At 42.6% G+C, this 26935-nt stretch overlaps 1 protein-coding gene across 1 annotated transcript; it reads left to right on the plus strand.

Annotated features, from left to right (window-relative positions):
* Positions 1 to 23940: 23940 nt before the first annotated feature.
* Positions 23941 to 24486, plus strand: LOC126069128 (ferritin heavy chain-like). The gene has a single exon (XM_049872116.1). The coding sequence runs from the start codon at positions 23941 to 23943 to the stop codon at positions 24484 to 24486; it is 546 nt and encodes a 181-aa protein (XP_049728073.1).
* Positions 24487 to 26935: the final 2449 nt, after the last annotated feature.

The raw sequence follows: 26935 nt of genomic DNA on the forward strand, positions 1-26935 counted from the left end.
CCGCACTTCTTCCAAGACAGATTTCTTTGTTCTTTGGCAGTCCATGGTATATTCAATATTCTTCGCCAACACCACAATTCAAAGGCGTCAACTCTTCTTCAGTCTTCCTTATTCATTGTCCAGCTTTCATATGCATATGATGCGATTGAAAATACCATGGCTTGGGTCAGGCGCACCTTAGTCGTCAAGGTGACATCTTTGCTCTTCAAGACTTTGAAGAGGTCCTTTGCAGCAGATTTGCCCAGTGCAATGCGTCTTTTGATGTCTTGACTGCTGCTTCCATGGCTGTTGATTGTGGATCCAAGTAAAATGAAATACTTGATAACTTCAATCTTTTCCCCATTTATCATGATGTTGCTCGTTGGTCCAGTTGTGAGGATTTTTGTTTTCTTTGTGTTGAGGTGCAATCCATACTGAAGGCTGTGGTCTTTAATCTTTATTAGTAAGTGCTTCAAGTCTTCTTCACTTTCAGCAAGCAAGATTGTGTCATCTGCATAATGCAGGTTGTTAATGAGTCTTCCTCCGATCCTGATGCCCCGTTCTTCTTCATATAGTCCAGCTTCTCGGATTATTTGCTCAGCATACAGATTAAATAGGTATCGTAAAAGGATATACCTCTGACGCACACACAGTTTTCCTGACTTAAAACCAATCAGTATCCCCTTGTTCTCTCTGAACAACTGCCTCTTGATCTATGTAAAGGTTCCTCGTGGGCAAAATTAAGTGTTCTGGAATCCCCATTCTTTGCAATGTTATCCATAAGTTTTTATGATCCACACAGTTGAATGCCTTTGCATTAGTCAATAAAACACAGGTAAACATCCCTCTGATATTCTCTGCTTTCAGCCAGGATCCATCTGACATCAGCAATGATATCCCTGGTTCCATGTCCTCTTCTGAAACCAGCCTGAATTTCTGGCAGTTCCTTGTCAATATACTGTGCAGCCATTTTTGAATGATCTTCAGCAAAATTTTGCTTGTGTGTGATATTAATGATATTGTTCTATAATTTCCACATTCAGTTGGATCACCTTTCTTGGGAATAGGCATAAATATGAATTTCTTCCAGTCAATTGTCCAGGAAGCTGTCTTCCATATTTCTTGGCATAGACGAGTGAGCACCTCCAGCACTGCATCTGTTTGGTGAAACATCTCAATTGATATTCCATCAATTACTGGAGCTTTGTTTGTCAGCAATGCCTTCAGGGCAGCTTGGACTTCTTCCTTCAGTACCATTGGTTCCTGATCATATGCCACCTCTTGAAATGGTTGAATATCGACTAATTCTTTTTGGTATAATGACTCTGTGTATTCCTTCCATCTTCTTTTGATGCTTCCTGCATCGTTTAATATTTTCCCTCATGGAATCCTTCACTATTGCAACTCGAGGCTTGAATTTTTTCTTTAGTTCTTTCAGCTTGAGAAACACCGAGCGTGTTCTTCCCTTTTGGTTTTCCATCTCCAGCTCTTTGCACATGTCATTATAATACTTTACTTCGTCTTCTTGAGATGCCCTTTGAAATCTTCTGTTCAGTTCTTTTACTTCATCATTTCTTCCTTCTGCTTTAGCTGCTCAATGTTTGTGAGCAAGTTTCAGAGTCTCCTCTGACATCCATCTTGGTGTTTTCTTTCCTGTCTTTTCAATGACCTCTCGGTTCCTTCATGTATGGTGTCCTTCCACGACTCATCTGGATCTTCAGTCACTAGTGTTCAATGCCTCAAATCTATTCTTGAGATGGTCTTTAAATTTAGGTGGGATATACTCAAGGTCATATTTTGGCTCTCGTGGTCTTGCTCTGATTTTCTTCAGTTTCAGCTTAAACTTGCACATGAGCAATTGATGGTCTGTTCCACAGTCGGCCTCTGGCCTTGTTCTGACTGATGATATTGAGCTTTTCCATCATCTTTTTCCACAGATATAGTCAATTTGATTCCTGTGTGTTCCATCTGCCGAGGTCCATGTGTATAGTCACCATTTATGTTTGTGAAAGAAGGTATTTGCAATGAAGAAGTCGTTGGTCTTGCAAAATTCTATCATTGGATCTCCAGCATTGTTTCTATCACCAAGGCCATATTTTCTAACTATTGATCCTCCTTTGTTTCCAACTTTCGCATTCCAATCACTAGTAATTATCAATGCATCTGTCAGTTTGTCGTACTGTGAAGGCTTGTGCGTTGCTGTGATGCTGGAAGCTATGCCACCAGTATTCAAATACCAGCAGAGTCACCTGTGGAAGACAGGTTTCAGCTGAGTTTCCAGACTAGGACAGACTAGGAAGAAGGACCTGGCAGTCTACTTCTGAAAAGCATTAGCCAGTGAAAACCTTATAAATAGCAGTGGAACATTGTCTGATGTAGTGTTGGAAGATGAGCCCCCCAGGTTGGAAGGCACTCAAAAGATGACTGGGGAAGAGCTGCCTCCTCAAAGTAGAGTCGACCTTAATGACGTGGATGGAGTAAAGCTTTTGGGACCTTCTTTTGCTGATGTGGCACAACTCAAAATGAGAAGAAACAGCTGCAAACATCCATTAATAATCAGAACCTGGAATGTACGAAGTATGAATCTAGGAAAATTGGAATGCATCAAAAATGAAATACAACACATAAACATCAATATCCTAGGCATTAGTAAGCTGAAATGGACTGGTATTGGCCATTTTGAATCAGACAAGCATATAGTCTACTATGCTGGGAATGACAACTTGAAGAGGAATGGTGTTGCATTCATCGTCAAAAAGAACGTTTCAAGATGTGTCCTGAAGTATAACGCTGTCAGTGATAGGATAATATCCATACGCCTACGAGGAAGACCAGTTAATACGACTATTATTCAAATTTACGCACCAACCACTAGGGCAAAAGATGAAGACATAGGAGATTTTTGTCAGCTGCTGCAGACTGAAATTGATCGAATGTACAGTCAAGATGAGTTGATAATTACTGGTGATTGGAATGTGAGAGTTGGGTTTACTGGAGTAGCACTTTTAATTTTCTTCAAGAACTTTTCCTTTGCATTCACAACTTGGCTAACTGATGCAAGAGGCCTAGCTTTCGGCCTATCTCCACTTTCAACATACCTTTTTCACTAAGCTTAATCATTTCTAGCTTTTGATTTAAAATGAGAGATGCTCGAGTCTTCCTTTACTTGAACACTTAGAGGCCACTGTAGGGTTATTAATTGGCCTAATTTCAATATTGTCATGTCTCAGGGAGTAGGAAGGCCCTAGGAGAGGGAGAGAGATGGGGAACAGCCAGTCAGTGGAGCAGTCAGAATATACACAACATTTATCAATTAAGTTCACTGTCTTATATGGGCACAGTTCATGGTGCCCCAAAACAATTACAATAGTAATATCAAAGATCACCAATCACAGATCACCATGACAGATAATAATAATAATGAAAAAGTCTGAAATACTGCAAGAATTTCCAAAAATTGACACAGAGACACGAAGTGAGTACATGCTGTTGGAAAAATGGGGCCAATAGACTTGCTCAATGCAGCATTGCCATAAACCTTCAATTTGTAAAAACCGAAGTATCTGTGAAGTACAATAAAATGAGGTATGCCTGTATCTAACTACAGCAAGGCCAGCAGGTTTAGAATAGGATGCAAAGTGTTCGTGTATTCATTCCTGAGAGGAATTTAAGGTAGATGAGACTTGAAGAAGGAGGAAGGGAAAGTCATATATATATACATACATACATATATCACCTGGTGGCACAATGGTTAAGTGCTCAGCTGCTAATTGAAAGGTCAGCAGTTTGAATCTACCAGGAGTTCCACAAGAAAAAAGACCTGGCAATATGCTCCCGTAAAGATTAAAAAAAAAACACAGCCTAGAAAATCCTATGGGATAGCTCTACTCTGTCATATAGGGTCACTATGAGCCAGAGTCAACTCCACGGCACACAACACACAATGACATATACATATATATTACCTGTAACACTTAGCTGCCAATCGAAAGGCTCATGGTTTGAACCCACCAGCTGCTCCACAGGAAAAAGATGTGACAGTCAGTTTCTGTAAAGATTTACAGCCTTGGAAACCCTATGGGGCAGTTCTACTCTGTCCTATAGGGTTGCTATGAGTCGGAATCAACTTGAGGACAGTGTGTTTGGTTTGGTTTTGGTTATAACACATAAATACTCAATATGTATTTATCAAATATATACGTATACATCATAAGTACTTATTATGTGCCACACATAATATAAGCAATAGGGAACCAACAATGTGGGAAAAAATGCCTCCTCCCTCATGGAGTTCATAGCCTAAATTGGAAAATAAACAATTAAGCTATTAAAGAAAGTGTGGTAAGTTATAATGGGGGAAATACAGGGTATCATGAGTGCCCAAAGCAGAAATACATAACCCTGTCAAGCATAAGGTTGGAGCAGGAGACAAAAGAAAAGAAGTGTGTATTTGGAACCAAACGAACAAGTAATGAAAGGGGAAAAAAGTTTAATCCAAGGAAATAATAATTTACAGGCAAAAGAAGGAATTTGCAGAAAGACCTTCATGGCAGTACTATTTATAATGCTGAGATATTGGAGAGAGCCAACCCAAATGCTCAACAATAGGGGAATGATAATAATAGAATATTATGAAGCAGTTAAAATGAAAATTACATCCATTTGTGGAAATGGGATGTGAAATAATATTAAATGAGAAAAGCAGAAATGGTATGGTACATGTTCACTGGGTTATAACTATATGAAAATATGTGCATGCCTCTATAAACAATGGCTGAGAAAACTCTATACACCAAAGTAACAAGAACTTAATGTTTCATGGCTCCTGTCTCCTCCCATCTCCTTGGTTGATTATGCCACCTTTCCAGCCTGATTTTTTTTTAAATATTGTCTTCTTTTCCCTGTTATGAAAGTCTTACACACACATACAGTGGTCTAAAAAAGTTTTTTGAGACTTTCAGGTATATTCAGAAGTTCTTGCTCTTTATTGCTATGAGAGAAACTAGCAACACCACACAGGGGAAGACCAACATTTTAGACTTTGTTGAATTTTCAGTTTAAAGGGAATTGAAAGTTTTGAAAGACCATAAAGGATATATGTTTTTTTTTAATAAACAAGAGAATCACAACCTTTCTGGGAAGTCTTTTGACAGTACACATCAATGGCTTTCTATAAGTATCTAGTCTTTGATTCTGTAATTCTACCTCTACGGTGTATCTAGTGGTGTGCTGGTAAATGTTTCACAACTGGCTCTCTAGAAGCGGAGGAGAAGGCCTGCTTTGTACAGTTTGCCAATTTCCATGGTGTAAATGCTCCCGATGTGGCCAATTCCAAGTCACCAATGTGACATCAATGAATGTGGATTTGAGAAAAGATGCACAGTAGCACAAGAGAAATGAAAACATATGTCCACACAAAGACTTGTGTGCAGATGTTCATAGTAGCATTATTCATAATAGCCAAAAAGTATGAACAATTCAAATGTACATCATCTAGTTAATGGATAAACAAATTGTGATATATCCATACAATGGAATGATACTCAGTAATAAAAAAGAACTACTGAAGGCATCTAACAACAATAAATGGGTTTATTTTTTTTTCTAACAACAATAATATTGATACAAGCAGCAACATTGATGAATCTCAAATAATTATTTTAATTGAAGGAAGGCAGAACAAAACTAAGAAAAACAAAAAATATATACTGTGTGATCCCATTTATATCCAATTCCAGAAAATGCAAATTGTATTGACAGAAAGTTGCTTAGAGATGGGGAGGCGCCAGAGGGCAGGATTACAAAAAGGCATGGGGAAACTTTTGGAGATGGTTATGTTCATTATCTTGATTGTGGTGATGGTTTCATGGGTATATATGTGTGTCAAAAGTTATCTAATTGCACACTCAAAATACGTGCAGTTTATTACATGTCAATTATAGTTTAATAAAACTGGTTTAAAAAAATCTAAGTGAGGGTCTGTAAATGAGCTGCTCTGCTCCTATGCCCTCTGATCTTCTTAAAATTTTCCTGCACCCAGCTTGACTTCCAATGGCCAACACCCACGTCTTTGTCAGAATCCTGCCCTTGGGCTGCCAAAACCCACTTTGCCCTGGATAGATGTGCCTAGAAGTTAACATCTCCCCCCCTCACTCCTCCCTTCTGCTTCCTTCACCCCTTCCTCCCAGAAGCCTTTAATGAATGACAATTGAGAGGGCATAAATGCCCAACTCCCTTACCCCTTTGCCAGAATAATTCAGAGGTAAATTGTTAATACTGGTGGAGATTAAGTTCCAGTTACCCACAGTGACAGCTGGCTTAATAATGAACCCCTTGATAGGCCGGCTTCCCTTTGCTGTATCACTTCTCCACTCCCCTGCTCCTGTCCATGTACTTTCAAATAACCTACATGTCCTCCAGTCCTTGACTCAGGTCTGCTTCTGGGGGAGCCCAATTCAAACAGGTTCAAAGCTCTGGTAAAGGTTTCTCCATAGAAACAGGCAGAGGCTGATTTGAGGCTTTGAATCCCACGGTAATGCCTTTCAGAACGCATTGATTTAAAGTACAGTTCTTTAAAGCTGCTACAAAAGATTTTTCACAATGATGGATGGATAATAAAAAACAAAAGCATTAAAGGCAGGTCCACTTACATTATTAGAAGACAATATTGGAAGAGTCAGACAAGTTGCAAGAAGAGACACCACTGGTTGAAAAGATCAAGATACTTATGTAGCTAGGGTTTGGAAAAAAAATAAGTGGCTTTCCTGTTGCTTCTCCCTGTACTAAATCTATAGCAAACATTTGATCTTATCGGCCACTTATACTCCTTCAGAAAATGTTCTAGATCTCATAACAGGGATAAATCTGGAAGGCATTATGCTGAGTGAAATTAGTCAGTCGCAAAAGGACAACTATTGTATGAGACCACTATTATAAGAACTCAAGAAAAGATTTAAACACAGAAGAAAACATTCTTTGATGGTTACGAGGGTGAGGAGGGAGGGAAAGGGGTATTCACTAACTAGACAGTAGACAAGAATTATCTTAGGTGAAGGGAAGGAAAACAGACAATACAGGAGAAGTCAGCACAAGTGGGCCAAACCAAAAGCTAAGAAGTTCCCTGAATACAACCAAACACTTTGAGGGACAGAGTAGCAGGGGCGGGGGTCTGGGGACCACGAGTTCAGGGGACATCTAGGTTAATTGGCAGGACAAAGTTCATTAAGAAAATGTTCGGCATCCCACTTTTTTTTTAATTAACTTTTATTGAGCTTCAAGTGAACGTTTACAAATCAAGTCAAACTGTCACATATAAGCTTATATACACCTTACTCCGTACTCCCACTTGCTCTCCCCCTAATGAGTCAGCCCGCTCCCTCCTTCCAGTCTCTCCTTTCGTGACAATTTTGCCAGCTTCCAACCCTCTCTACCCTCCCATCCCCCCTCCAGACAGGAGATGCCAACACAGTCTCAAGTGTCACCTGATACAAATAGCTCACTCTTCATCAGCATCTCTTTCCTACCCACTGTCCAGTCCCTTTCATGTCTGATGAGTTGTCTTCTGGAATGGTTCCTGTCCTGGGCCAACAGAAGGTTTGGGGACCATGACCACCGGGATTCCTCTAGTCTCAGTCAGAACATTAAGTATGGTCTCTTTATGAGAATTTGGGGTCTGCATCCCACTGATCTCCTGCTCCCTCAGGGGTTCTCTGTTGTGCTCCCTGTCAGGGCAGTCATTGGTTGTAGCCGGGCACCAACTAGTTCTTCTGGTCTCAGGATGATGTAGGTCTCTGGTTCATGTGGCCCTTTCTGTCTCTTGGGCTCTTAGTTATCGTGTGACCTTGGTGTTCTTCATTCTCCTTTGATCCAGGAGGGTTGAGACCAATTGATGCATCTTAGATGGCCGCTTGATAGCATTTAAGACCCCAGATGCCACATTTCAAAGTGGGATGCAGAATGTTTTCATAATAGAATTATTTTGCCAATTGACTTAGAAGTCCCCTTAAACCATGGTCCCCAAACCCCCGCCCTTGCTCCGCTGACCTTTGAAGCATTCAGTTTATCCCGGAGGCTTCTTTGCTTTTGGTCCAGTCCAGTTGAGCTGACCTTCCATGTATCGAGTATTGTCCTTCCCTTCACCTAAAGCAGTTCTTCTCTACTAACTAATCAGTAAACAACCTTCTCCCACCCTCCCTCCCTCCCCACCTCGGCATCCCACTTTTGATGCCTCATTCATATGACTGGCAAGTTGGGGCAGGCTGTTAGCTAGGAGCTCACCTGAGGCTGTTCGCCGGGGCCTTTATTGTCCTCCATGTAGGATGGTCCACATGGCTGCCTGGGCTTCCTCACAGCCTGGTGGTTGGATTCCAAGAGTGAGTGTTCCAAGAAGGCAGACCCCAATGTTTATCTTCTGCTTGCATCACGCTTGCTAATTTCCCATTGGCTAGTTACATGCTCAGGCCCAGAATAAAAGTGAAAGGGGACTACACAGGGGCATGAATATTGGGAGGTGCAGTCCATGGAGGGTCAACAATGTAACAAAGCAGAAACCAAACCAAAATTTAAGTGATTTTTTTTTTTTAAAGAAAACCAATAATTTTAAGAAAAGCTTGCTCCAACAGTCAAGGGAAGGATGTCTATGTCCTCATACCAAGTACATTTTTCAAGATTGCTTAGTTTTAAATAACTATATAGACTTCTTTTTAGCACCTAGTACCCCTTAAAAATGTACTCCATTCATAGTTTTAGGTATATAAATACTTAACATAATATAACTGAGTGGAGAACATGTCGTAACAGCAGTTGTTCATTTTCAAAAGATTAGACAGTATGAGAGACCAAAAAAAAAAAAAAAACGAAAAAATTAAAAAGACAAAATCCTGAATAGCATTCCAAGACAGGTTATCAGACAGTGCTGGGTTGTTTTTTTTTTTCCCTTCTTTGTCATGCAACTTTCACATTCCAATAAGTGCAGACTAGATATCACCCCAGTGCCACTTCAAGCTTGTAATGTGATCCTTTAAAACATAAAAAGGGAGCATATTTATTTGTCAGCCTCCCTTTTTCCCTCCATCTTCTTTCTGCACATCTACCTCTGCAGTCACCACGGCTTTGCCCATATCTGGTGCAGCCCCTTTCACCTGCCAGAACCATGATGACACATTGAAGGTGACTAGCAGGTAGTGCATTCCATTTTCAGCACCCGTATGACCAGGGATTTGTCTTTAATTTATCAGGACATCATGTATTTCTACTGATTCTAAGTAGACAAAGAGGGGGCTTTTCTGTAATTGTGTCCTGCCACTATGGTGGCTATGAGCTGTTAACAGGAGATAAGCTAAGTTAAGGCTGGCCAATCCCATGTGGAGATTCAGACTCCGCTGCAGCACTCATATTCTCCCTTGAAGAGGGTAAAGTTGGGCTAGTTAACACTGATTTCCTCTGAATCAGTTGACCAATGGAGAGAAGATATTCCTTCAAGATTCCCTTACTTAGAGTCAAGGTTGACTCGATGGCAGCTAACAACACAACAACATTCAAAACTAAGTAAAAACACTTGGGGAAAGCATGAGTTAGATCAGGGGACCTGAAAGTCTGATCCTTGAATTTGTTTTGTATTTTTTTTTTAATTCGAGGTATAATTTACATACCATAAAAAAAAAATAAACAAACCCATTGCCTTCGAGTCCATTCCAACTCATAGCGACCCTGAAGGACAGAGTAGAACTGCCCCATAGGGTTTCCAAGGAGCAGCTGGTGGATTTAAACAGCCAACCTTTTGGATGGCAGCCGAGCTCTTAACCATTGCACCACCAGGGCTCCTTACATATCATAAAAGCACATATTTAAAGTATACAGTTTGATGGGTTTTGACACCCTTGTAACCACCACCCCAATCAAGATATAGAACATTTCCATCATCCTAGAAAATTCCCTCATACCTCTTTCCAGTCAATCCCCCTGCCAGAAACAACTTCCTGACTTCTATCACTGCTCTCGAGCTATATAGAAATTGAATCATACAATTTATGTTTTTTGTGCCATACATTTCTTTTGCTCGATGCAATGTTTTTGAGATTCATCCATATTGTTGTACGGTCCAGTAGCCCATTCCTTTTAATTGATGAGTATCATTTAATTGTATGAATATACCACAATTTGTTTATCCATTGCATTGACCTGTTGATGGACATTTGGGTTGTTTCCAGTTTGGGATTATTATGAATGAAACTGCTATGAATATTCTTGTACAGTTCTTTTTGTATACACATATTCTATTTCACATTCCACATACTTAGGAGTGGAATGTCTGGGTCTTAGGGTAGGTCCATGATTAGCTTTATAAGAAACTGTAGTACTGTTTTTCAAAGTGGTTGTACCATTCTATATTCACACCAACAATGTATGAGAGTTCCAATAGCTCCACACTCTCACCAATCAATACCTGGCATTGTGTTTTAGCCATTCTAAAGCAAAACAGCATCTCAATGATGATATACTGAATCTTTACCTTCAAAATCCAGGGACCCAGGAAGTTGGAAGTGAAGTAAAATGTCAGCCAAAACACTTTGCATTTAACCTGGAAATGGGTCCAGATCTGTGGCCACGCCCAATTGCTGCTCACTCTGAGTCAGCATGGACTTGACTTTCCATAAACAAAGGGCTTTGTGGAAAGATCGTATCATACCCTATTCAGTAGAAGTGAGATACTTTTGATCTTTAACTTCCTCTTCTCCCCCAAATCTCAGTGTAAATATTCAACCAAATATGACACTTAACTAATAAATACCCAGATAGAATCAGAACGAAATCTCAATTTCAGGGTATTATCTATAACACCAAAAAAAAAAAAAAATTCAAAGTCACAGCTGAAATGAAATTCATGGGTTTACCACAGGAAAAGCCAAAGGCTAAGGTGGCAACCCCAAAAGACTGTCGTAGTATTTGGTCCTCAAGCTACCAGTCACCCACCTCATGACTTTAAGTAAGTCTCTTAACTGGCCAGTGCTCTTGAGCCCTCATCTATAAAATGGGTGTGCCAAATCCAAGAGGCAGAGGTATTTGATGAAAATTGATTAAGTGTGAAAAAATTCCAAACTTTCTTGAAAAAAGTTTCCTACGAAATAAAAGGTTGCTGTTATTCTTTATCATTTTCCAACCATTCGTGAAGTAATCTGCTTTTACAGAGAAGTCCCTGGGTGGTACAAATGGTTAATGTTCTTGGTTGCTAACCAAAGGGTTGGAGAGGCAAGTCCACCCAGAGGTGCATCAGAAGAAATGTCTGGCAATCTACTTCAAAAAAATCAACCATTGAAAACCCTATGGAGCTCAGTTCTACCCTGACACACGTGGGGTCATCATGAGTCAAGAGCTGACTCAAAGACAACTGGTAACTGGTACTTTAAAAAAGAGGCAAAAATAATAATAAAAATAAAAAACTAGAGCCAACTAGTTGTTTTTGCCTTTTCCCTTTATTTTATAAATGACTTCTTTTCTTCCCCAGCTATTCCTGGAGACCACAGCTAATAATAAATATTGCCCATTGACTAATCTTCTTCACTTCTCCCAAGTGGTAACACAGAGCAACTCTATTTAGGATAACTTCTCCTTTGCAGAACATATCCCAAGGCTTCCTGGAGTCAAATAATGAATAATGGCAAAGGGAAGCATGAAAGAAATTAAGAGATAGAGAAAGGAGTGATGCTCTTTCTTCAGCTGAGATTTGACAAGGCTTGATAACTGGAGCCACTACATATTACAAAGCTTCCAGCAAATTGGGTGGAGAAGAGCTTCCCTTTAGGGATGTTCTTGTCCCAGCACACAGGATTCCATTGTGAAACCCTTCCTCCGCTGAGCAGATGATGCTGAAGAGCACAGTCTATCCACCTAAGGAGCCACCCTGTGCACTCATAAACAGATACGATCCACCAACTACCTATTACCAGAATTCATTATACTTCCAGATGGAAAGTTGTGAGGGCTATTGGCACAGTGCTATGGGCTCAGCATGCCAGGACTGCTGTGCTAGAGAATTTATGAAACATAACTATGGCAATCATTTGGGGTATGCATCAAATACTTTCAGCTCTCCACTTGCCAGGCATGTGGTGAGGGGGCATTTCTTTGACCTCTTTGAAGTCAGGTCATGTGAATTTCTTTGGTCAATGACATGTGAACAGAAGTAACATGTATCACTTCCCAGTGGAAGCTTTAAGAGCCAGTTGGCAATTTGCCATGTTTCTGTCCCACTACTGCAGTGATTATGGAAGTATGTGTTAAGATGAGGTCTCTATCAGTCTGGATCCCTGTGTAGCAATAATGAGCACAGCCTCATATTGAACTACAATGAATATCTAGAATAAACAAGAACCTGCACTTCCATGACCCTGAAGATTAAGCTCCTCCTTAAATTTTGTGCCCTAGGCACCTCACTTGCCTCACCCTTGAGCAAGAATTAAAGTCTTGTTGTATTAAGACACTGAAATTTGGGAGGCGGTTATCTGTTACCACAGCATACTCTAGCCCATGTCGTTGATGTTGTTAGGTGTCATCGACTCAGTTTTCAACTCATAGTGACCCCATGTGGCATAGTAGAGCTGCCCCATAGGATTTTTTAATCTTTATGAGAGCAGATCACCAGGCCTCTCTCCCATGGAGCCTTTTGGTTATCAGTAGAGCGCTTGACCATTGTGCCACCAAGGCTCCATCTCTAGCCTATACCAAAAAACCAAACCTGTTGCCGTCGAGTTGATTCTGACTCATAGCGACCCTATAGGACAGAGTAGTACTGACCCATAGGGTTTCCAAGGAACAGCTGGTAGATTCAAACTGCCGATCTTTTGGTTAGCAGCTCTTAACCACTGTACCACCAGGTATGTAGCCGATATTGACTGATAAAAACACCCCTCCACTTTGGAACAAGGGGAATAGGCAGGCTCCAGCAGAGGTGGTTCTAAAACAGGCCTGAGCTTTCCATGTCCTGGAAACTCCAGCTCTGAAATTGTGTCTGTTTTTTTTTTTTTTTTGTGGGCAAGCCATGACATTTGGGAAAATAGAATCTTATTAAGTAATCAAATTAGGTGAACTTGCAGATATTCCTGTATGTGATCAGCATGGCCAGAAGACTAAACAATGAGCAAGTTAACAACATAATTGGGGATTGTCCCAGAGTAGGGTGATTGTCCGTAAATAGAAAGTAAAAGGCTAAACAGGCTGGCCAAGATTCAGATCAAATGTCTACTCTGCCCTTCTCGGGGCCTATTAAAAGTAAAAAATTCCATCTATAACATGCGCATAGGATCTATCACAAATTACCGGCAGGGGTCAAATCAAGCTCACCATGTACATAGTGATGGGTATAAGCAGTCTGTCAACATAACACAGAAAGCCTGTAACACTTTTTATTATGGTGCTTTAGATACCTGCCTAAAAGTATTCCATTTATCTTCAAAATAATCACCTAGCTAAGTGACATGTGGCACAAAGTTGGATTTAAGAGTGTCACTGGTTTCTTTGGAATCTCAAAACTGTGATGAGCTTTCAGATCTTTTCTAGAAAATCAAAGTTAATTTCCCATTGCTGCAAACCACTAGAAGCCTCACACAATTAGAATGATTGGCATATCATGCAGCCCTATGCTGGGAGATTGCTCAGATGCTTGGAGAGTGGGCCTCATAAAACCAAGACTGAGCTTAAGCCCAGGTGGGTCAGTCAGCTTCACACAGAGAAAATCTTCCATAGCCACAAACTATACCCACAATTGTGGTCTCAAGATAAAGTCTGCCAAATTAGGCACAAAGGAGCCTAGATATGAATGTCTGTAGTTCTCCACATCCCATCACTGCTAATGGAAAAATAAGTCCTAACGCCCTCTTACTGGTTGCACCATCTCTCCAGGGGCCTGCCTACTAACACAGCATCTTTCAAACACGGTCCTATCTAAAATATTATACTGTAACAGAATAAATACCGACAAAGGAGCTTCATTTCTGCACAGGCCCTGGACACCTTTATTAAAATTATTATGCTAGTTGAGCACTTTCTCCTGAGCTCTGAACCCAATAGTCACTTTCCTACAGGTTATCTTCTTTTCGATGTCCCAGAACTCAATGGGTTCAATTGAAACTCACATCTTCATCTTCCTTCCCCAATCTGCTTGTCCTCCGGCATTCTCAGTCTCCAAGAAGAGCAAATCAAAGCCTGAAAACTAGAAGTCCTAAATTCCTCTCTTTCCTTCACTACCCATATCTAGCTTCAAATTCTATTGATTTTCCACCTCAATGACATTTACACCCCATCCTTCCTTTCCATTTCCCTTGCTACTGCCCTGGTCCATGCCTCATCTTCTCACTCTGGATTATCACAAAAGTCTCCTGACTGTTCTTCCTCTATACTCTCATATCCTCCACCCCCTATCTGCCAGTCTACCTCTTATGCAGGAATAATCCATCTAAAACAAAAATCTGGTGGAGTAGTGGTTAAGTGCTATGACTGCTAACCAAAAGTTCGGCAGTTCGAATCCACCAGGTGCTCTTTGGAAACTCTATGGGGCAGTTCTACTCTGTCCTACAGGGTTGCTATGAGTCAGAATCGACTCAACAGCAATGGGCTAGGTTCAGTTCTGCTTTAAAAGGTCCCTGGGTGGTGCAAACAGTTTGTACTCAACTGCTAGCCTAAAGGTTGATGGTTTGAACTCGCTCAAAACATGAAAAACATGCTTCTGTTTAAGACTGTTGTTGTTGTTATGTGTTGTCGAGTCAATTCTGGCTCATAGTGACCCTATATGACAGAGTAGAACTGCCCCATAGAGCTTCCAGGCTGTAATCTTTATGGGGACAGATTGCCAGGTCTTTTCTCTCACGAAGTCAGTGGAAGGTTCGAACCATTGACCTTTTGATTAGCAGCCGAGTGCTTAACCACTGTGCCACCAAGGCTCCTTTCTGTTAATATTACAGCCAAAAAAAAAAAATCCTATGGAGCAGCTCTACTCTGTAACACATGGTATTGCCATGAGTCAGAATCAACTCAATGGCAATGGGGTTTTGGATGTTTTAAAAAGTCCCAAGTACCCCACTGGGTAAATAATGAATCCCAGGGCCAGGCTCCTGAATTTTCAGTTTTCCCTCAATATTCCCGTAGCTCCCCAGTACATTCACAAATCATCCATCACAAATTGTTTGTAGTTTTCTGTTAACAGCGTATAATTTCACACCTCTGTGCTTTTTCCTCCCGTGGAGTCACTAACTGGCAAGCCCTTCGAGTTCTGCCTGGGAGAATTTCTACTCATCTGCTTGAATGTCACCTCTGTGAAGGCATTTCTGAGCCTCCTTTGCCCTTTTCATTCCTTTGTGGACCCACTGTACTCGTAAAATTTTCTGATCCTGTGTTTCAGTTTTCTTTTGCTGCATAACAAACCACGAAAAAGCATAGTGGTTTAAAGCAACAAGTATCTTATTATTTTTTTCATAATTCTGTGAGTTGACTGAGTTCACCTTGGTGGTTATCCTGCTTTTTCTGATGGCAGCTGAAGCTGCGGTCATCTAGAATATCCAAAAATGTCTCACCGGTCTTGGGTAGCAGTTGGCGTTGGCTGTTGTCTGGAAGCTCAGCCTTGGTTCTCCTCCATGTTGCCAGTTCATGTGGTTTGAGCTTCTCATAGCATGGTGGCTGGATTCAGACGGAGAATGTGTGAAGAGCAAAACTTCTAAGTGGAGGGAAAGAAAAAACTGCCCACCTTCCTGGAAGTCCAGTATGCCACCTTCGCCACATCTGTTATGGATTGAATTGTGTTCCTCCAAAAGATATGTATTGGAATCTTAACCTCTATACCTGTGGATGTAATCACTTTTGGGAAAAGGGTTTTCTCTGTTACTTTAATGAGGCCATATCAATGTAGAGTGTATCCTAAACCTAATCTTGTCTGAGTTATAAAGACAGCAGATTAGACACAGAAGTAAGCACATACCGGGGAAGACAGGTGCTATGTGAGGATCACCAAGGAACCAAGGAACGATTCTGAAGGAATCAATACAACCATGACTCTGATTTGGACTTTTAGCCTCCAGAACTGTGAGAAAATAAATTTCTGTTCTTTAAAGCCATTCACTTGGGGTATTTGTGTTACAGCAACACTAGGAAATTAAGACAGTATGCTTCCACACACAAAAAAGCTTATAATTTGTTTTCAAAAGAAGTCTTGCTATAAGCACACTATAATAAGTAAGTAGATAATGGTGGCCAAAGATGTAAGTTCTAAATAACTTTTTTAACAACTAGGAGAAATGGATAAAACATGCATGGCAGAGATTAGATTGCTCACTGAATATTACACATTTTCCCCTGTATTTCCCAGCTTCTCTTGAAGTTGGGTTGGGCTGAAGTGTGTATGACTTCTGATCCAATGCAGTTAAGAGTAAGTGGGAGGTCTTCATGCTTCCTCCTTCCCTTCTGTGCAGTTGGAAGGGATGAATTCTGAGATGGTAGAACTGAAGGATGGAATTTCACCTGAATCTGTAAATTCACCAGTGGCGGTGAGTCACTTCACCTGCCTCAGACTTTGATGCGAGGAAGAAATAAATATTCGTCTTCAGCCATTGAGATTTTGGGGTTTATTTGTTATTGTGATAGAACTTACCCTAGCCTGACTGTTACACCTAGCGTTCTCCATGAAGGAGTTGAATGCCACAAAACAAAAATGATTCACCCTCTATTAAGAAAAGATGGCATGCAAAGGAAACTCTGAAAATCTACTTCTGCTCACCTGAAATTGAGGAATATTATACTTTGCTGCCTAGGAGCAGATCATTAAGACGTGTCTAATTAAACAGGAACCCTGATGGCCCAGTACTAGACTGCTAACCAAAAAGTCAGCAGTTCAAATCTATCAGCTGCGCCATGGGAGAAAGACTTGACAGTCTGTTTCTGTAAAGATTACAGCCTTGGAAGCCCTATGGGGCAGTTCTACCCTATCCTAGAGGATCAATATGAGTTGGAATTGACTCTACAGCAACGAGTTTGTATGTTTGTTTGTTTTTAATTAAACAGTCAGCATCTATAATCCATTGTGTGCATCGATTGCACTCGTAGTGTTGTGTAGAACACTCTGTAATAACTTAGATCATGGGCAATCGAGGATGGACGGGGGAGGACAAAGGTTTACTTAAAATGAACTGATAATCCTCAAACCTCATTAAGTCAACATCTTCCCCAAGCAGACTTCTCAACACAGCTAACAAGTAGAAAATAACTTCCCCTGCTTCCTCTTCCCTGCTCCTCTTTCTAATGGCCTACCAATTAAATGAGAGGTACTCAAAGGGAAGAGGGGAGACAGGAGACAGGGGAATTCACAAGGTAGGAATCCTGGGCAGCTGCTCCACCTGGGCCATTATTTTGTTGCCTGAGAATGTCCGAGATCAGGCACTTAATTTCTTCTCTCAGCTTTATTTATTCTCTAGCCTGAAGGAATGTCCAGCCTCATGCAGGTTTCTGGGTCCCCAAGAATTTCTTAGGTTGTGAATTCAACTTGAGTCAAAATTCCTCTGAAATGAGCAGAGATTGGTCCCTCCGTTGTGTCCATATACGTGATAAAATGTCATAAAATTATACACAGACATTTGATTAGTGCCGACCCTAACTCAATATGATCTCAGCTTAACTTGATTACATCTGCAAAGACCCTATTTCTAAATAAGGTCACATTCACAGGTACTGGAGGTTAGGACATATACATGTCTTTTGCGGGGGACACAATTTAACCCAGTACAGATTAACTCTCCCTCACTCCCACTGGTCCCCTTTTCTTGTGGAGTCTACCTCCAGAGCCATCCTCTTCTCTTCGTCATTACTATCACCTCTCCTTTCCTGACCCTGCTGTGTTTCCCTGGGATTATAACTGTGGCCTAACTAGACTTTCTCCCTCTAATCTTTCCCCTTCCAATTCAAACTCCTTACTGCTTTCAAAGTGATATTTTAGATACTTTTAAAGAAATTATTATTTTTCTTAGGTGTAACAATAAGAAGTTATGAAAAGAAAAAGCTGATTAATTGTTGTCAATAAATTATACACATGTAAAAAGTTAAATTGGCAGAAGTTGTTTGATAGATATTGAATTGTGTCCCCCAATATGTGTGTCAACTTGGCTAGGCCATGAACCCCAGAATTGTGTGATTGTCCACCATTATGTTATCTGATGTGATTTTCTTTTGTGTTGTAGATCCTACCTCTACGATGTTAATGAGTCAGGATTAGAGGCAGTTATTTAAATGAGGCAGGACTCAATCTATAAGATTAGGCTGTGTTTTGAGTCAATTTCTTTAGAGATATAAAAGAGAGAAGCAAGCAGAGAGACGGGGTGGGACCTCCTACCACCAAGAAAGTAGTGCCAGGAGCAGAATGTGTCCTTTGGACCTGGGGTCCCTGTGCTGAGAAGCTCCTAGACCAGGGAAAGATTGATGACAAGGACCTTTCCCCAGAGCCAACACAGAAAGTCTTCCCCTGGAACTGATGCCCTAAATTCAGACGTCTAGCCTCCTAGACTGTGAAAGAATAAATTTCTGTTTGTTAAAGCCATCCACTTGTCGTGTTTCTGTTATAGTAGCACTAGATAACTATGAATTTAGTACCAGGAGAGTGGGGTGCTGCTCTAACAGATGCTTAAAATGCGGAAGCAGTTTTCAAACTGTGAATAAGTAAAGGCTGGAAGAGTTTTAAAGTGCCTAATAGTAAAAGTCCAGATCGCCTTTAAGAGACTGTTGGTGGAATTATGGACATCAGAGACAATTCTGGTGAGGACTCAGGAAGAAATGAGAACTGTTACACTGGAGATGGCACAGACGGCAAGAAGCAAAAGCAGCAGGAGAGAAGCAGCAGCAGCAGAACCAGGAGACCAGCGGTGAGAGCGCTGGAGCTGACCCACGGAGTGAGAGAGCTGAGATGAGTGCCTTTGTGCAGGAGGCTTCCTGGTGGAGTGGGATGCCTCCAGGCACTTTTTGGAGCTGACCCATGGAGTAAGAGAGCTGAGTGCCTTACAGCTGAAGTTTACTGGCAGAGTGGAGTACCTCCAGGCACTTCCTGGTGGAGTTAAAGAGCTTTGGAACACTTGCCCCAGCAGGGTAGATGGGGCAGTGAGGCCCAAGGAGCCAAGAGGCCAAGGAATCAGGAAGAAGCTAAAGAGACAAGAAGTAGAGCTGCCTCAGTCTCAAAGGGTGGAGCCACAGTCTCCTAAATTTCAAAGAGACAGATCTTTACCAACTTGGTTCTGGAGTGTGGGGCTGCCATTCACGTGTATCAGCAGGGTTGGAGCTGGATCTGCTGCCCAAAGCTGAGGAGGCTGGGCTAACATGCCCAACGGGCAGAAGAACAGGGCCTGCAGGGGCTGGGGAGGTAGGATGGGCTAGGAGAATGGAGCCTCCCAAAGCCAAGGGAGCAGAGTTGCCATTCCAGTGGGCCTGGAAGGCAGCGCTGAAGCCCAGGACTGAGGGACCTCCACTCAGAACCCAGAGAATGTGGCCAAAACCCAGAGCCTGGAAAGCAGGGCTATTGCCTAAATGGTCTCATAGAACAGAGGATTATTTTCAATCCTTGAGAACTAATGGAATGTGTTCTGCTGACTTGCTTGGTGCCTGTTATCCCTCCTTTCCCTCCAATTTCTCCCATTTGTAATGGATTGTCTAGCTTGTGGCTGGTCCACCACTGTACTTTGGAAGCAGATAATTTGTATTCCACATTTTACAGATAAAGAGGAATTTTGTAGATGAGATTTCGGACTTGGAATTGATTTAAGACTTTTGGGATGACATGATGGGATTAATGTGTTTTACATGTGGCGAGGGTATGAATTTGTGGTGGGGGGCAAAGGGTAGAATGTTACGGATTGAATTGCGTCCCCCCAAAATGTGTGTCAACTTGGTTAGGACATGATTCCCAGAATTTTGTTATGTCCACGATTTTGTCATCTGATGTAATTTTCCTATGTTTTAGGAAAATTTTGTTATGATGCTAATGAGGTAGTATTACAGGCAGTTATGTTAATGAGGCAGGACTCAATCTACAAGATTAGGTTGTGTCTTAAGTCAATGTCTTATAGAAATATAAAATAGAGAAGTGAGCAGAGAGATGGGGGGACCTTATACCACTAAGAAAGTAGTGCCAGGAGCAGCATGCCCTTGGACCTGAGAAGCTCCTAGACCAGGGGGAAGATTGATGACAAGGACCTTTCCCCAGGGCCAAGAGAAAGACTTCCCCTGGAGCTGACACCCGAATTCAGAATTCTAGCCTTCTAGACTGTGAGAGAATAAATTTCTATTTGTTAAAGCCATCCACTTGTGGTATTTCTGTTATAGCAGCACTAGAGAACACATGTATTTACAACAAAAACAAAAAAAGAGTAGCTTCTGAGGCTGCTTATGTACAACCAAACACCTCATGGGATTTGGCTCCTTGGTTTGAAGGTTTAGGGTCATGGTTTCATGGGACATCCCAGTCAACTGGCCTGATAACACACTTAGTGCTTCTGTTCTACCTCCTAGTTCACTGCGTAGTGCCTGGGAGTCTTAAAAACTTGAAAGTGGCCATTTAAGGAACAATTGATCTGTATTCACCAGGAACAACAGAGGAAGAAGGAAAGCCAGGAATAGGACGAGAAAATGGAATGTGTGGCTAATTGCCTCCTTTGCCGTGAGACCAGAAGAACTGGATGGTGTCCGGCTACCATTAGTGAACATTTTGATCAAGGACTCTATAGGAGAATCCTGATCAAAAGGGGTAAAATGAAGAACAGGATTTCAAATTCTCATGGACTCCAGACTTTCTGGAGCCATGGAGGCTGGATGAACTCCTGAAACTATTGCCCTGAGATAACCTCTGAACCTTAAACCAAAAATATCCCCTGAAATCTTCTTAAAACCAAACAACAGTTTAGCTTAACTAGTAAAAAAAAAAAAAAAAAAAGCCTGCCTTGAGCAGCAACTTGAAAGATAAGATAGGTCCTTAGGAGGCAATGAATATGTTAATGGAGGAGGAACAACTCAGAAAAAGAGGGTGAGAATGGTGGCACAACTTGAAGAATGTAACCAATGTCACTGAATTGTACATGTAGAAACTGTTGAATTGGTGTATGTTTTGCTGTGTATATTCTCCACGACAACAACAAAATAAATAAATATTTTAAAAGTATGACAATACTGATAAGGAGAAAAATGTGGAACTGCACTTCAAATTCTCAAAAACTCCAGACTTACTGGACCAGTTGAGACTGGAGGAATCCCTGAGACTATTGCCCTGAGATACTCTTTAAACCTTGAATCAAAACTATCCCCTGAAGTCACTTTTTAGCTAAACAGCAGGTAAGCTCATGTCTTAGTCATCTAGTGCTGCTATAACAGAAATACCACAAGTGGATGGCTTTAACAAAGAGAAATTTACTTTCTCACAGTAAAGTAGGCTAAAAGTCCAAATTCAGGGTGTCAGCTCCAGGGTAAAGCTTTCTCTCTCTGTTGGCTCTGGAGGAAGGTCTTTCTCGCCAATCTTCCCCTGGACTAGGAGCTTCTCTGCACAGGAACTCTGGGTCTAAAAGAGATGCTCTGCTCCTGGTGCTTCTTTCTTGGTGGCATGAGGTCCCCAAGTGTCTGCTTACTTCCCTTTCATTTTATTTCTTGAGAGATAAAACGTGGTGCAGGCCACACCCCAGAAAAACTCCCTTTACTTTGGATCAGGGAGGTGACCTGAGTAAGGGTGGTGTTACAATCCCACTCTAATCCTTTAAACATAAAATTACAATCACAAAATGGAGGACAACCGCACATGGCCTAACCAAGTTGATACACACATTTTTGGGGGGACATAATTCAATCCATGACCGCTCATAAAGTAAAGAATATCACCCTTGAGTACTGTGCTCCTTTAAAAAATCATATATGTGAGACCAAATGGCCAGCAATTATTCTAAAACATAGATGAGAAGAAGTTTGGTGGGTAGTGGCACTAGGTTATTGGGAACAGAACAACTAGAACGGAAAGAATGAGAATGTTGACATAATGTGAGGAATATAACCAATGTCAGTGAACAATATGTAGAGAAATTGTTGAATGGGAACCTGTTTTGCTGTGTATACTTTCGCCAAAAATGTAATAAAACATTTTTTAATTTCATTTAACTCATTAATTAATGAGGAAACCATTAAGAAGTTACAACCAGTTCAAAGAATTCAAAGAACCACACACATAGGCAAAAGGAGTGATGAAATGAATGTACAAATAGATGCAAAATGAATTAAAAAATGAATTTCATTCCATCAGACACAATTCATTTGCATTTCTGTGGGCAAGAATCATTAGTATTATTATTAGTTTTCTACAACTTGCAGAGCTGTAAAATAGCTCAAAGTCAATGATAGGTGGAAATAACCTAGAAGGGTGCTCTAGACAGGACATTTTGTAAATTTTTTTTCTAATTTTAAAGTCTTCCACAATTTTTCCTAATAGGAGGAAGGCCTCTGCCCTTTCCCTTGGGAGCACACATCTGGTGTAACTAGTGCAAGCACTGTCTGTGAGATGGAAACTGGCATTTCTGCTTGTGGACAACCCACTAGGATGGCTAAAATAAAACAGACAGACAATAGTAAGTGTTGACAAGGATGTGGAAAAATTAGAACCCTCATTCATTGCTGTTGGGGATGTAAAATGGTGCAATCAATTTTGAAAACACACAGTTTGGCAGTTCCTGAAAATGTTAAACATAGAGTTATCATATAACTCAGCAATTCCACTCCTAGCTATATATCCAAGAGAACTGAAAATATATCCACACAAAAATCTGTACAAGAATGCTCATAGCAGCATTAGTCATAATAGTCACAGATGAAAACACCCAAATACTCATGAACTGATGAATGGATAAATAAAATGTGGTATATCCATACAATGGAATATTATTCAGCAATAAAAAGGATGAACCTTGAAAACATTATAGTGAGTGATAAAAGCAGACACAAGGGGTCACACAGTATACGATTCCATTTGTTTGAAATATTCAGAATGGGTGGATCTATAGAGACAGAAAGTAGATTGCCAGCGGTCAGGGACTGGGGGAGAGGCCAGTGGGGTATGACTGCTAATGGGTCGTAGTTGTTAATAGCAGTCAAGTGGATTCCAACTAATGGCAACCCCATGTGTTACAGAGCAGAACGGCTCCGTGGGGTTTTCTTGGCTGTAATCTCGGCAGAAGCAGATCCACCAGGCCTGGAGAGCCCTGGGTGGGTTCAAGTCACCAGTCTTTCAGTTAGCAGCCAAGTGCTTACCAGCCAAATGCTTACCCTTTGGGCCACCAGAGATCCTTTGTTAATGTGTACCAGGTTTCTTTTTGGCATGTTGAAAACGTTCTGAAATTAGATAGTGGTGATGTGTGCACAATTCCACGGCCATGAATACAGTAAAAAACACTGAAATGTTCATTTTCAAAGGGTAAATTTTACGGTATATGAATTATATCTCAATAGTGCTGTTATTTAAAAAAAAAAAGTCTCCGGAGGCTCAGCGAAGAGCCACCAGGGTTCCCGCCTCAACCAGGCTCCACGCACGTGGGCTGGCACCGCCTCCTGGGCCCGCGTTCTAGGCCCGCCCCCTTAACCGACCCGCCACTCGGGTTCCAAGCGCCCCTCCCCCCATAACGGACCCGTCATCCGGGTCCCAATCCTCCCCCCATAACGGACCCGTCATCCGGGTCCCAATCCTCCCCGTATAAAGGACGCGCCAGCCGGGCCAAGCCTCGTCCCCGTAACGGTTCTCGCCCTCCGGGTCCGAGTGCCGTCATCTGGGTCCGAACCCCGCTACCGGATCCCGCTGTTCACGCGGAACCGCCCGCCCTGGGGGTGCCTCGTGGACCCCGCAGCGCCCGCCGCCGCCACCGCCGCCCGCCGCGCTGCACCTGCGCCCACGTCGTCGTCGTCTGGCCCCTGCCACTCGCCATGGCGACCGCGCCGTCCTCGCAAGTGCGTCAGAACTACCACCAGGAGTGCGAGGCCGCCGTCAACCGGCAGATCAACCTGGAGCTCTACGCGTCCTACGTGTACCTCTCCATGGCCTTCCACTTCGACCGCGACGACGTGGCCCTGAAGAACTTCGCCGCCTACTTCCTGCGCCAGTCGCACGAGGAGCGCGAGCACGCGGAGAGGCTGCTGAGGCTGCAGAACCAGCGCGGGGGCCGCATCCAGCTCCGCGACATCAGGAAGCCCGACCTGGACGACTGGGGCAGCGGCCTCAACGCCATGCAGTGCGCCTTCGACCTGGAGCAGAGCGTCAACCAGAGCCTCCTGGATCTGCACCGGCTGGCCACCGACAAGGGCGACGCGCAGCTGTGTGACTTCCTGGAGAGTCACTTTCTGCAAGAGCAGGTGAAGGCCATCAAGGAGCTGGGCGACAACGTGACCACCCTGCGCAAGCTGGGGGCCCCGGGCGCCGGCCTGGCCGAGTTCTTCTTCGACAAGTTCACCCTGGGTGACAAGGAGAACTGAGCCTTAGCACCGGGGGACTCCCGTGGTCCCCGGTGCCACGCAAGGATGCTGCAGTTACAACACGTTCAGTTTTCTTTCTTTTCTCTTCCAAGTTTACCGTTTCTTCCAATAAAGTGACTTGGTTCCAGAGTTAAATAAATAAAGGTCTCTTGGTGATTTCTTGCGTGCACAACACTCCCAACTTTGAAGAACAGGGCAAATCCCCAAGCCCTGGTCCAGGAGTCTCCCCACCCACCCATGCCCCAACCTCTTGCAGCTTAGGATCTCCATGGGTGGAGGGAGGGAAAAGGTATTTCAGGTGAGCCTGGAAAAGATAAAATTAATCTTCTCCTTATAAACAAGGTGGGATGGTGGGGAGGGGGGGAGTAAACCCTGGGAGTCTCCTCACCCATCCATGCCCCAACCTCAGGCAGCTCAGGATCTGCAAGGGTGGAGGGAGGGAAAAGGCAGTTCAGGTGAGCCTGGAAATCACAAAATTAGTCTTCCCCTTATAAAGAAGGTGGGGTGGGATGAAGTGGGGCGGTGCCTGGGTGATGCTGTATGCATGTGCTCTGTAAAAGGATAAGAACATGGCAGCAGGAAGTGAACCTTGGTGGGCTTCCCCATGGGGGGCGCAAACTAGAATAATAAAAATACTCATTGCAGTTGAGTCAATTCCAACTCATAGCGACCCTATAGGACAGACTAGAACTGGCCCATAGGGTTTCCAAGGCTGTAATCTTTAGGGAAGCCAAGCAGTGACTGAGCACTTAACCATGGCACCACCAGAGCTCCTTAAAATATTAATAATAGCACTTTGGAAGTTCAAGTCCTTTTATTCACATTATGGTATTTAACTTTTATATGAGCTTCAGGAGGTAGGAAGGGCAGGTATTATGATCATGTCTTTGCCCATGAGAAAAGGGGAGGTCACACAGGTAAGAAGTTATGGAGTGGGGACATGAACATAGATCTTCTGATACCAGGTTACATTCTCTTTCTGCTACCCTCAGTTATATCAATGGGTTAAGCAGGATCATGTGGGTAGACTGGGAACCCAGCCAGATAGCCAGCCCGGAAGGAAGGGAAATTCCTACCCTTAAAGACAGCACTGATCGCTGTAGGCTCTCTTCCCTAATTACAGGTGTGCCTTTCAGCTAAGGGTGGGGGTGCCTTCTAAACCGCAGCCAAAAATCCTTCCCATATGAAAGAAGTCTTCAGAATTAGCAACAGACTGTATAAACGGAAGCAGGGCACTTCACAGGAGAGCATTGACACCTGTACACCTGAAGCCCTCTGTTCAGACTCTCTCCCCCACACAGGCAGCAACCCCGTGACCTGAGTTGGCTCTGACTACCTGGGAAGACCTCAGGGCTGGAAATCCCCAGGATGTTTCTGAGAGTGCATCACCCACCCAGACATCTTCACTACGAGTGGCTTCTCTTTGGGAGCAAAGGGCAAAGGGGGTAAGTGTAGAACACACATACACTGATCTGCAAACCCAGTTCACTCCAAAGCTTGGACAGAAAATCCCTGTATTTTTGCCATGCACGGTGCGTTATAATCTATATACTGAAGCATTGACTGTTGTGATGTCCTTAACTAGCTTCTCAAGCTGACCCCAACCTGGTTCTGTCTTGATTGCCAGGCCCCCTCTTTGTTTCCTTTTGCCTTTTCCTATGATTCCGAGGAACTTTCTGGAATAATGCAGAGACATCCACTTAGACCTCCATCCTTTTATTTTACCTAGAAAAAAGGATTTTCCTCACCCACAAGACGAGAAGTGAGTTGTGATGACGCTCCAGCGCCTATTGCAAGCCTCTGCTTGTACTGTCGTATTTCACAGCTTTTCTTTAAGAATCCCTGGCAGGGAAGTCTAAGTACACCCGCAGCTCTACTGTTTCTCTCCTTTTGTGTTCTTCTGCAAGAAAAACATGAATGTTCTAAATCCCCTTCTTTTAGTTCAGTTTTGGGGTCCACAAACAGCCTCTTGAACAAGTGGGGCAGTAGTAGAGGAATTAAGAAACACTTCGGCTGATTAAGTTTGCCTCAGTTTCACTTTCCAATGTCTTAACTTTGTCCATTGCCTCCTCCCTCCCCAACCACGACCAAAACCAAAACAAAAACTGTTGCCTTCTAGTCAGTTCCAACTCATGGCAACCCCATGCGTTACAGAGCAGAAGTGTTCCATAGGGTTTTCTTAGCTGTGAACATTATGGAAGGAGCCCTGGTGGTGCAATGGTTAATTTCATGGCTGCTAACTGAAAGGTGGAAGGTTCAAACCCACCAGAGGCTCTGTGGGAGAAAAGACTTAGCAATCTGCTCCTATAAAGATTACAGCCTAGAAAACCTATGGGGTAGTTCTACTCAGTCATGTAGGGTCACTATGAGTTGGAATTGACTCGACGGCACACAACAAGAATCTTTATGGCAGTAGACTGCCAAGCCTTTCTTCCGTAGTGCTACTAGG

Source organism: Elephas maximus, chromosome X, assembly GCF_024166365.1.
Source record: "Elephas maximus indicus isolate mEleMax1 chromosome X, mEleMax1 primary haplotype, whole genome shotgun sequence".
Lineage (NCBI taxonomy): Eukaryota > Metazoa > Chordata > Mammalia > Proboscidea > Elephantidae > Elephas > Elephas maximus.

Coding starts and splice junctions, on each gene's coding strand:
- LOC126069128 (XM_049872116.1), top strand. CDS start 23,941: ATGGCGACCGCGCCGTCCTCGCAAGTGCGTCAGAACTACCACCAGGAG.